Here is a 12,353-nt window from a genome sequence, read left to right as displayed (position 1 = left end):
TAACTTTAATTTATCCCCCGAGGAAGTCCGTGTATCCTTCGTAGGCTACAGTGGGGGCAGGATTTCTAACATATATAACAAGGGGAGAGCTATCATTGACGAGAAATCCCCGGAGATCGTAGTACTCCAAACGGCGTCGAACGACTTGTGTGACGGTAACAAATCTGTGGAGGACATTTTTCGCGAACTATGTCAGCTCGTGATCACTCTTTTGTTCTCTCATGGTGTTAAGAAAGTGATTGTTAATCAAGTTCTGTATCGGCAACCACCATCACGCCGCATTCGCTATAGTGTGGACACAGTCTGGTTTAACAGGCGTGTCGATGAACTTAACCGCCGTTTAGATGCTTATTTAAAGGACGTTGATGGGGCTACATTCTTCCGACTTCACGGATTCTGGTCCAAGGAAAGTCAATCATGTGTTTTCGACACCGATGGGGTCCATTTGAATGACATCGGCAACCATAAATTATACAACAATATCAGGGGTTCCCTTATTACGTCGTTGAAACAGCTGAAAACTGGTGGGTTGTGTGTATCATAACTATCCGGTCTACACCTATATATCAGAATAGCATCCCGATATTTACAGGTGCCAAACCAAAGATAAATTGTGGGTTATTTTTATAATATGCAGTATGAGAAAAACCTGGAGTTGTATATTTGAACAGTAATATTTATACATTGTATAAACAATTCATTATATGCCTACTAATATATGTTAAATGTACATCATAACATAGAGAGCTCGGTACATATAAACTAAACAATGTTTTTACAAAGTTTTGTAGTACAGCACCTACTGAGCTACCAGTGGGTATATATGTACTTCATTGTGTATTATTGTTTTATCACATAGCCTATATACACCAGTCGGGTGATAAACATGTCTTTTGATTAATTCAACCATACCTGTTGGAGTAAACAACATTTGTATTTATGTGCAACATAAAGGAATTTATACTATCTGTTTTTTGTTCATTATATTATTGTCCCGGAATTTCAATTTCCGGATTTGTCGTCTTATCCTTGCCGTACTTTAGTTCGGCCGTCAATAGGATCACGTGACTTCTTTGTTTATGTTCACTGGCGGAGACAAAATTTTTCAACTTTCCCTCCTCCACCCCATCTTACCTCCTATGAATTATGTTCTAAAGCATGCTTGTGGCGTTTTTTAAGTATTATTTTTACCCAATCTTTTATGCAAATAGTTTTTTGATATTGTTGTTGATTTATCTAATGGCATTTAATAAATGCTCAATTTTCGACAATATTGGTTTTTGCGTTTTTTGTTAGCATAAAACATAGCAGAGTTCACATGTGTGCTACACTGGGGAAATTACAGCTTAAACACGATAGTACAACGTGTTATATCAAGTGTGATAAAGGTATTTGAAAAAGAAACAAAGGACACACATATATACAATTTCAACTGTTTTATTAGAACAGTCATATCCATCAGACCCTAAGTCAGAATGTGACCGGGTGGGGTGTGCTGCTGGGTGTCTTCGGCAGTATGCTCCAGTGAGATAGCACTTTAAATCGGCAAAAGTTCCGGCCTATCACAAGGAGACTTAACACGAACATACCACAGCCTCCCATAACACACATACGCACTCGCCACACGCATATATACCAGTTTTCAGCTGTTTCAACGACGTAATAAGGGAACCCCTGATATTGTTGTATAATTTATGGTTGCCGATGTCATTCAAATGGACCCCATCGGTGTCGAGAACACATGATTGACTTTCCTTGGACCAGAATCCGTGAAGTCGGAAGAATGTAGCCCCATCAACGTCCTTTAAATAAGCATCTAAACGGCGGTTAAGTTCATCGACACGCCTTTTAAACCAGACTGTGTCCACACTATAGCGAATGCGGCGTGATGGTGGTTGCCGATACAGAACTTGATTAACAATCACTTTCTTAACACCATGAGAGAACAAAAGAGTGATCACGAGCTGACATAGTTCGCGAAAAATGTCCTCCACAGATTTGTTACCGTCACACAAGTCGTTCGACGCCGTTTGGAGTACTACGATCTCCGGGGATTTCTCGTCAATGATAGCTCTCTCCTTGTTATATATGTTAGAAATCCTGCCCCCACTGTAGCCTACGAAGGATACACGGACTTCCTCGGGGGATAAATTAAAGTTATTATGTATCCGAACATCTCTATGCATCGATACGAAAGTACAAAGTCTATTCACGAAAGAGTGGCCCAAAATAATAGCAGTCAAAACCATAGTCTTTGTGTAGAATGGTGGGACAGCGAGAGTTCGAGTCGTACTTACAATATCTGACGTATCATTGAAAGTTCATCTGGCTTTGTTTGCTTGGCCTTATAGTCCAGGCAACTGTGAGTTTCTTTTCGAGCAAAAACCGTATGGCTAGGTGCGATTTCTAGCACCAAAGTAGAACAAGATAAAGTTGAAAAATTTTGTCTCCGCCAGTGAACATAAACAAAGAAGTCACGTGATCCTATTGACGGCCGAACTAAAGTACGGCAAGGATAAGACGACAAATCCGGAAATTGAAATTCCGGGACAATAATATAATGAACAAAAAACAGATAGTATAAAATCCTTTATTTTGCACATAAATACAATTATTAAATATTTACAAAATACAGTGTACACAAACCAATTTTATTGTGCCGCCGATGTGTAATGACACAATGTAAAAATTACCATAAAACATTAATTGTAATAAAATGTCTTTTATTCATTTGGTTTCTTCTGTATTGTCGAAGTGTTTTTTTTTTATATTAATCCCATTTGAAAAACTAGGAAAGATTTTTTGTGACTCGTTTATGTCTCGTATAAAACCGTCTACTTGTCAGGTCGGATAAACACCATATATGGAAGTAAATAGACAAAAGTGAGAAGCATGACACTTAAACGTATTATATCTTCTCTAACCAATTACACGACTAAGGCATCGACACAATCATGCTATTATTGGTTTCGTACACACTAACACGTGCTTTGTGATGTTCAGAGAGAAACCAATTCAGGACTCGGTTTGAATAGCGAGATAGACATCAATTTGGCATCTCCACTAAGCTTGCTTTTCATTGGCGTGTTTTCGTTTTGCCTTTACAGTAAACTCTACGGTGTGCTTTGTTGAAATAAAATTAACAATGTACATATGTCACCAAGTTATGAAGCGACTGAACAAAATGCATAAGCTTTGTATTTCACGTGATCCATTGTTCATTTACGTATCGTAGCCTGCATGTACACGTACGGCAAATCATTCAAAATGTGAAATTCGAAAATGCATTAGCACGTTTTCACATCGCAAATGAATGCAGAATGGTGTAACAGTGCACATATTCATACGTGTGCTATTGGCTCAATCGGGGAAATGCCTTATGCATCATTTTGAATCACTATGGCGTGTTATTTTCTGTTTACTTCTAACTATAAATTAAGTAAACTCTACCACGTTTGTTTAAATGAGTGACATTAACCTACATTCAAGGCCACAAGGGTCAAATATATTAAAATCTTTAATCGAGTTCTCATTAACCAATAGGGCAAGGGACTTGCTATTTGGCTCTATAACATCCTGGCATAAAAGGTGACTATGTTTAATCAAAAGAATGTAAAGTTCCGGCCTATCACAAGGAGACCTAACACGAGCATACTGCAGCCTCCCAAAACACACATACGCATGCACCACAAACATGCATGTCGCACGCACGGGAGGCCGTCCTTTAATTACCTTAGATGTTAATAGGACGTTAAACAAAATAAACCAAACCAACTTCATTCAAGTTCACATATGGGTCAAATTGGTTAAATTTTCTAAACAATAATTTTTCAAGAGACACGGTGATATTAGATTGGGTCAATGGTATGCTTAAATGAAGAACTACAACATTGATTTAAACGAGTAAACCTAGCCCACTCTGATGTTTGAATAAAGTAATGAAATCAGTTTAGTATTTGCATGAATGATCTAGATCAGCTTCGATATTTCTCTAGAAACAGGTAAGCGATACAGGCTTGTTAGGTCTCTTGTTATTTATACTCAGTACTGCTTTACATTTTTTTGTATTTACCTACAACTCGTAGCCTAGGCAATCCACAAATAATGAAATTTATTAAAAATTCCAATTGGTACAAAATGAGCGTTAAGCGGAGGAACCAACTTTAAAGTTTAGCAAATTCAAACTTATGATATTCTTGATCTGGATTAGTAGTCCCAATCCTTTGTGCTTTATCCGTCTTGCGCTATCACAGTATATACTGAAGTTTTTCTATTATTAAGATGTCATTGGACGTTCAACAAATATAGTTTCTACTTTCAACTCGTTTCTAAGGCAAAATTAACTACACTGTCGCATTATGGGAAATGAAAGCATTCAACAAAGGCTCTCTACAACAGTTAATGATCCATATATCAACTTGGACATAATCTGATCCGATCAATATCTATTTAAAATGTGTCCAATATAGCGGTGCTGTAAACTAATTATTTGTTATCATGTACTGATGACTAACTATGTCAGAACTCAGATTTTGTCTAAAAAAAATCGATTTTCTAACCATACTTTAATTTCGCATTGGCATAAATTGTTAAAAGCTACACACTGAGTTGTATTCATAGATCAGAATATACTCCCAAATTAATCCTGATAATCTTATCGCAGTGATATTTTGACGAAGATTCAATAAAGTGTATGGCATGATTGCATGTTACAAGTAATATATTAAATATTTCATTTTTCAAAAACAATGCAAAGATATATCTTACATTTATTGTCAATCAACGTGATGAAGACTTATTCAATAAACATGCATTATTTACTGATGTTTTGTCTTTATCATACATCACTGTTTCAGGCCTATCCTTTGATTCAAGCAGCATCCAGAGGTCATGAAGATACCGTTCGGCTTCTTTTGAGAAATGGAGCTGATTGGAATCAGGTGAGTTTCCCGATATAACCCGGGTCTATCCGTATGATTCACGTTCCTTTGGAGTCAGAGTGATTCAATGGCTTATCAGTGTATTTGTTTTTATTGTGGCATCGAGAATATTTCTTAGTCATAGTATAACGTGTAGGTCAGTCGAAGCACTAATAGAATGAAATGTTAATTGTTTCGGATGACTTGATATAACTAAACTCCATATTTTGTATACAAATTGGAAATAAGAAGCTAGAAGATAGAAGCAGTATGCTCTCTTTCCGATTTGTTATCTCGATTAATAAACATTGTCGTACTAACATGTATTAATTAATAAGCACATATTTTAAAGAGATAAGGATTGAACACAGTGGTTTTGAGCTGACTTCATCTCAACATTGAAAAACTTCATTTGTTTGCCAGACAAAGGAACATGTAAGTACATGTATACTGACTTGAAAAGCGGATGACGAGTTTGTATCTATTGCGATCTAATGACAGATTGTGAGGAAGTGTTATACAAAGTTTACACAAGACGTGTCCCTGTCTCAGCCTGATTAGGCCTGTTTCTAATGATAATCTTACCAGATATAAAGAATCATAATCCCAAATGAAAACGATTATGTTCAATTAATGTTTATATTGTCTCTTCCTCAGTTAACACCGATGAGACAATACAATTATTAATTCATCGAATTGTGACCGTTCAAGCAATATTACCATAGAAATCGAATTGTGACCGTTCAAGCAATATTACCATAGAACATCACTACACAGCTTCTATTAAAATGTTCAGTTAACGTACCTTATTTACGTCGGCTCCCTTATCCAGGAGTATCTTAACAATTTCTATGTGACCCCCTCCAGCTGCTCCGGACAAAGCATCTGACTGAAACATAAGTAAACATCACAAATTACAAGTACCTCCGACATCGTCATCGTCATGCTACAGATATAGGTATTATCTTGTGGTAAAGGGATTCCAGGAAGTAAATAATAATCACTTCTATAAATTAATCATCAAGTATATCATACACATTACTTTTCCTTTTATTGATTTTTTCTTATTGATTGATTGATTTATTTCTCTCAACTGATATATTCAGTAAAAGACACTTTGATTTACCTATTCGAGTAAAAGGAACAATGATTTAAATACACAGGTAACAGCCAGCTAAACTGATAAAAGAAAACTCAAACTGTACAATTTACCTAAGACTTTCGGACCACCTAGATATATATTTTCTGATTGATGGGAGAAACATGATGACAACGAAAATATAGCTATATGACTAGTCTCACGGCAGAAACCTTAGTTTACTCATACAAACTTTAGGTAAAGTCTTTTCATCAACCTTCACATTTGACATAGAAAGTATAAATAAAGCGGATATACTGAAAAGTGAATGTTTACGAGAATTCACAATAAGGATATTACCGCTTTATTAATGACATCTCTCGTGAAGGTTTGTGTTTGCGGACACATACTAAGAATAAGTCAATCATTATATTTAGAAAATTAGAATATGAATAACTTAAATCAATTTATTATCTTATAAAGCACATTTTCTTTTTTTAAATGGAATATATGGATCAACATAAGAAGTCGACTATAATATAAGGAACTTGCTCGAGTAGAAGGTCATATCATGGCAGTGTCATATAATGGTAAATATTAAATCATTAACTGAATGCAATTCTATAAGATCCGGTCTGAATTTGAATGTTGATGACATTGCTTTCCTATTTGAAAACAATATATATACAGCACATCAAGGATCAGTGTTTGGACTGTAATACATATGAAAAGACCTTGAACTGTAGGTATCTGCCAATATAATTGCCCTTCAAGAGAAAATGTACAATATGCAATGTCAATTCATCGTAATCAGGTGAAATAATAAGCACATATTTTAAAGAGATAAGGATCGAACACGGTGGTTTTGAGCTGACTTCATCTCAACATTGAAAAACTTCATTTGTTTGCCAGACAAAGGAACATGTAAGTACATGTATACTGACTTGAAAAGCGCATGACGAGTTTGTATCTATTGCGATCTTAATGACAGATTGTGAAGAAGTTAGTGTTCTACAAAGTTAACACAAGACGTGTCCCTGTCTCAGCCTGATTAGGCCTGTTTCTAATGATAATCTTACCAGATATAAAGAAGCATAATCCCAAATGAAAACGATTCTGTTCAATTAATCTTTATATTGTCTCTTCCTCAGTTAACACCGATGAGACAATAAAATTATTAATTCATCGAATTGTGACCGTTCAAGCAATATTACCATAGAAATCGAATTGTGACCGTTCAAGCAATATTACCATAGAACATCACTACACAGCTTCTATTAAAATGTTCAGTTAACGTACCTTATTTACGTCGGCTCCCTTATCCAGGAGTATCTTAACAATTTCTATGTGACCCCCTAGAGCTGCTCCGGACAAAGCATCTGACTGAAACATAAGTAAACATCACAAATTACAAGTACCTCCGACATCGTCATCGTCATGCTACAGATATAGGTATTATCTTGTGGTAAAGGGATTCCAGGAAGTAAATAATAATCACTTCTATAAATTAATCATCAAGTATATCATACACATTACTTTTCCTTTTATTGATTTTTTCTTATTGATTGATTGATTTATTTCTCTCAACTGATATATTCAGTAAAAGACACTTTGATTTACCTATTCGAGTAAAAGGAACAATGATTTAAATACACAGGTAACAGCCAGCTAAACTGATAAAAGAAAACTCAAACTGTACAATTTACCTAAGACTTTCGGACCACCTAGATATATATTTTCTGATTGATGGGAGAAACATGATGACAACGAAAATATAGCTATATGACTAGTCTCATGGCAGAAACCTTAGTTTACTCGTACAAACTGTAGGAAAGTATTTTTCAATACAAAGTATACAAAGTCATCAACCTTCAACTATTGAAGTGTTTATCTGTAAAAAATATTTGATCAGTGTTGTTGGAAAGTTTCCAAGTATTTAGTCACATTATACGAATTGTACTTTGTTGCTATTCTGTAACATTACACGATGCAGAGTTGTGTTGCAAAGATACGGAACTTGCTCGAGTAGAAGGTCATATCATGGCAGTGTCATAAAGGGGTAAATATTAAATCATAAACTGAATGCAATTCTATTACAATCACAACATCTATATCAATTCTAAAACTATTCCCGAAGTCGGTTTGTTGTATTATTAATTTAGTTGTGGACCTATATCTCGTCTTCCCTTGTTTTTAATGAAATGTCTCTGAACAAACAACAATATAACATGATAAGTGTAAGATTTAATAAATATTGTCGTATGAATAAGTACATGTAATTACCAATGAATTTATGACTAAACATATATTACACATATAGGTAATTAATAATATGAATTATATCAAATAATCACCTTATTACAAACATGATGTTTTTCTATCAGTATCTGACTAAACCTGCGTTCTTCTCATCTCGTGTATCTGATCAGTGTACACTAAATCAGACCCAAGTTCAATGTATTTGGATGAAACCTCGATCTCTCGAAGCTCGTATTAAGGTCGTATCAAACAACCAATTAGTATCAACACTTGCCAAAAGACTTATTCGATTGTTTTATATTTTCAATATCATTTCAAACACGACATTGTAGTTGATTTTGACTTGCCACAATGATCTGTAATCGTACAAATCATCTATTTTACGTGACATTTTATTGAGGTCATCAGAAATAATCAACACATATTGAGATAAACTCAATTATGCGGTATAACGACTGGATCTCCATGTGGTAAACTATAAACGTTTTTATAACAATCCAACTAATCATATCGACACGGACAGCATTCAAAGAGTTTGAGATATGGAACATTAATTGAAATTATATTGATAGGAACTGGGATCTACAAACAATTAGAACATGTTTAATGGCTTGAATTGATTGAAGGTAGGTAACTAGCGGGATATTGTTGAACAGTAGGAAAAAGACGTGGTTTTCATTAGGATTGATGGGTCTTACTGTTGGAGGGGAGTACCTGAGGTCTTACTGTGAGAGGAGAGTATACCCAAGGTCTTACTGTGGAGGAGAGTACCTGAGGTCTTACTGTGAGAGGGGAGTACCTGAGGTCTTACTGTGGGAGGAGATTACCTGAGGTCTTACTGTGGGAGGAGAGTATCCGAGGTCTTACTGTGGGAGGGGAGTACCTGAGGTCTTACTGTGAGAGGGGAGTACCTGTGGTCTTACTGTGGGAGGCTAGTTAATCCTCCATCAAGGTTTCCTTTGCAATACTTCAAGTTTGCAGTAGAATTCAAACATTATTTGTTCCGGGTTTAATGTTCACGGAATCGATATCTGTATCTCTGTGTGATAACCTTATTAAGATTACTTTAAAGTTGAATTTAATTCGTAATACGACAATTTTGACTCACAGCAACGATTTTTTTTTATTAAAGAACTCGTATTTGCTGAATGCCCACTGTTATCTTATTCAAATGAAAAACTTAACATCATTACCATATCACAAAGATGTTCTGGTGATGTGATGTACACAATACATATAACAATGAAACAATTAATGGTGGTAATGAGGTGTAAGATAGCTCTATAGCAATCTATTGGTATACAAATGGCTATGTAACGCGTTATTTTATCAGCATGATTGGGTCTGTTTCTGAGGAGTTACCAGCAATGATGATCTATCTTCTATATTAAGGTAAATTGTTGAGTTCAAAACTGATTAAAATGCCGACTTAGCCTCGGTAAACACTGCTATATGAAAAAATAATCAAATTATCGAATCATGTCTGCTATCAACATATCTCAAAATGAAAATCGTTTGGTAGACTGACCTCAGCCGGATCAGCTCCTCTATCCAGGAGAAAATTGACCATGTCTATGTGACCACCTTCTGCTGCACCGCTCAATCCCTGTAACAAAATGAGTCATAGAATTACACCATTGACAAACGATATACGTTATCGAAAATAATGTGTTCATATTCCATGTGTGATGTGGCTGTGTTTTTATCGATCACTATATAAAACAATAATTAAAACATGCCTTATAGTATAATATACGTATCTTATATAGATAATGTTGGGCTATAATCAAGGTTTTGTTGTAGTTTAATCTATATTTCTTTCCAGTTACGATGTTTTATACCCCAAATGAAAAAAAAAAAGTTACTGTATACAATGTCGTCTTTAACCGTCTCGGTAAACACTGAAACACTGACAACTGATTTAGTCATTGAATCGTAAATGATATCAATATTTCCTTTAACATATGTCTCTGTGACCACGTTCAGCTTCGGATAAAAAATCTTACTTCAATAAAAGAAAATATAGAAAGATTGCATGGACCCTCAATATAACATGTATTTCCTATCGGGAAAAGTACTACAAATATATATATATATACATCCCTACTTGTTATATCAAAGAATTGAATGATAGAAAGAAAGAGAAATAAAATGCGAAAATATTGAAAGTAAAATATATATAATGTACATTCTATTAACGTTTTCTATTAATCACTTTGCAGGGTAATTAATGTGTAATAATGCATTAGGCAGTATTTACATTACTGTTTAGATGCTACGGTTAAATAATATAAGTAAAACCATAGAATCTTTTTCTATCGAAATGACGAAGATTGATAAAGAATGAAGTGTAGTATTGGGCGATAACTCGTTATCGTTCCTTACGGAACGTCATGATATTATGAGCTAATTCGCGATTTTTGCCAGCTATTGTAGCGATTTGGGGGTGGAAAAATGGCACATACAGGTTTGATGCGATTTTGAACCATTGTAAAACTCGACTCGATCTAGGTCCGGATGTATCGGTTATCCTTGTGGAAATTCGTATTTATGAGATATTTTGGGTCAAACATGCCAAAATCGTCATTTTGACTAAGAGGTTATGTTTAAATCGCCCTCAAAATTCCAACAAAAACCCAGAAACATATGTAATGTACATGTAAATAGATAAATGTTACCTGAAGAAAACGGTCTGTTTAGTTTTTTCGATATCTTAAACAGAACGGTCACAAGATTGTTTTGAAAATGGCCAATTTTTTCGACCTTCTCAGTATTTTTCCACTCGAAAGGGGTATTTTCCTATAAATAGGCTGCCTGTTTTGATGACGTAAGACCGGGCGTTTCCATTCGTTTAGCGGTTGAACAGATCGACCGGATAGGCATATAAAGTTGTTAGCATTAAAATAATTATGGATCAGCCGGTTTTATATTTGTTTAGAGCGAATCATCTTGATGATGTCTTTCAAAGCCTGCAGAAACATTGGTCCGTTATGATTGATGTATGAAATTTATACGTAATCTACTATTGACACAACTGGTTTGGTCGGCTTGTCCGCATATATAAAGGACAACTATAGAATAACGTCATACTGAACTCATCGGGTATTGTCGCTGAAATGATTCCCCGAGGAGTTCGGATGGAATAACAACGGGGACTTCACGCCGCTTACTCGTTCGACTCAAAGGTGTTTAGCTGCAGTCTAAGTTAGCTGTATTACATTTTCCCGTCAGGACTAGGATTTTTTTTAAATATTATATCATATTAAAAGTGGCATTTGAGGTTATAGCTGTTCTACTATGACCAAATTTGTTGCTTGACAGGATCAGTATTCATCGTCAACCCAGACCAGCGTTGCATTGTTTTCGATAACAAATCTGTTATCTCGTAAGCTTCCAGTAGATCTACAGTCAATGTCATACGTGTTCATTGACGTTTTAGAGACAGGCGACGTTTAAATATGCTACATGCTGTTTGTTTGTTTAATGAAATTATGCCTACTGTTTCGTAACCTTTAGTTGATGCATGTTTATGTTTTGAAATCTTGACCAGCTGATTTTTTGTTTATGTCGAGGAGCAACGTTTCGAGAATCGTATCACATACATATTAGACACGAACGTTCAAGGAACTAATGACTGTACACGTACTTCAGTACACACTGAACAATTTGTTTTCAATAATAGAAGTTTTTTTCTCAAATTTTGAATGATAACTGAAGTAAATTTTCAAATACATTTGCCTCAACTACCAAACAATATATTTAAACCTTTCACTTTTATGCACCGCAGAAACTAATATGCAAGAAAGCTGTTCTGATAAATTTATGCTAGAATACTGTCAATTATTATGTTGCATTAAGTAAATTTTCAGTTACTTTGTAGTAAGATGTCATGTTTTGTTTTTTTCTTTGAAATTAAATTAATTTCGACTTATATTAACACAAAAGGTATAAAATGGAAAATTATTTGACAAAATCAAAGAGTTTTCAGGTTTAAGCTATCTCATTTTAACAAAATAGTCTATGCAGATTTTTGTAGACATTGCATCAATTAGTAAACTTTCAGATATCTATAAGTTGCGTTATTATCAATTCATATA

General features: G+C 34.9%; 1 protein-coding gene across 1 annotated transcript in view; it reads right to left on the bottom strand.

Annotated features, from left to right (window-relative positions):
• Positions 1-12,353, bottom strand: part of LOC117334800 (ankyrin repeat, PH and SEC7 domain containing protein secG-like) — a 35,356-nt gene that overhangs the window by 9,992 nt on the left and 13,011 nt on the right. The window contains exons 2-4 of the mRNA XM_033894606.1: positions 9,785-9,862; positions 7,297-7,380; positions 5,725-5,808 (exon numbers count right to left, since the gene is read on the bottom strand). Of these exons, the coding sequence (XP_033750497.1) occupies positions 5,725-5,808; positions 7,297-7,380; positions 9,785-9,862 (246 nt within the window). The remainder of the gene's footprint in view (positions 1-5,724; positions 5,809-7,296; positions 7,381-9,784; positions 9,863-12,353) is intronic.

Source organism: Pecten maximus, chromosome 9, assembly GCF_902652985.1.
Source record: "Pecten maximus chromosome 9, xPecMax1.1, whole genome shotgun sequence".
Lineage (NCBI taxonomy): Eukaryota > Metazoa > Mollusca > Bivalvia > Pectinida > Pectinidae > Pecten > Pecten maximus.
Note: the sequence above shows the minus strand (reverse complement) of the source record. Positions and strands in the feature narration are given on the sequence as shown.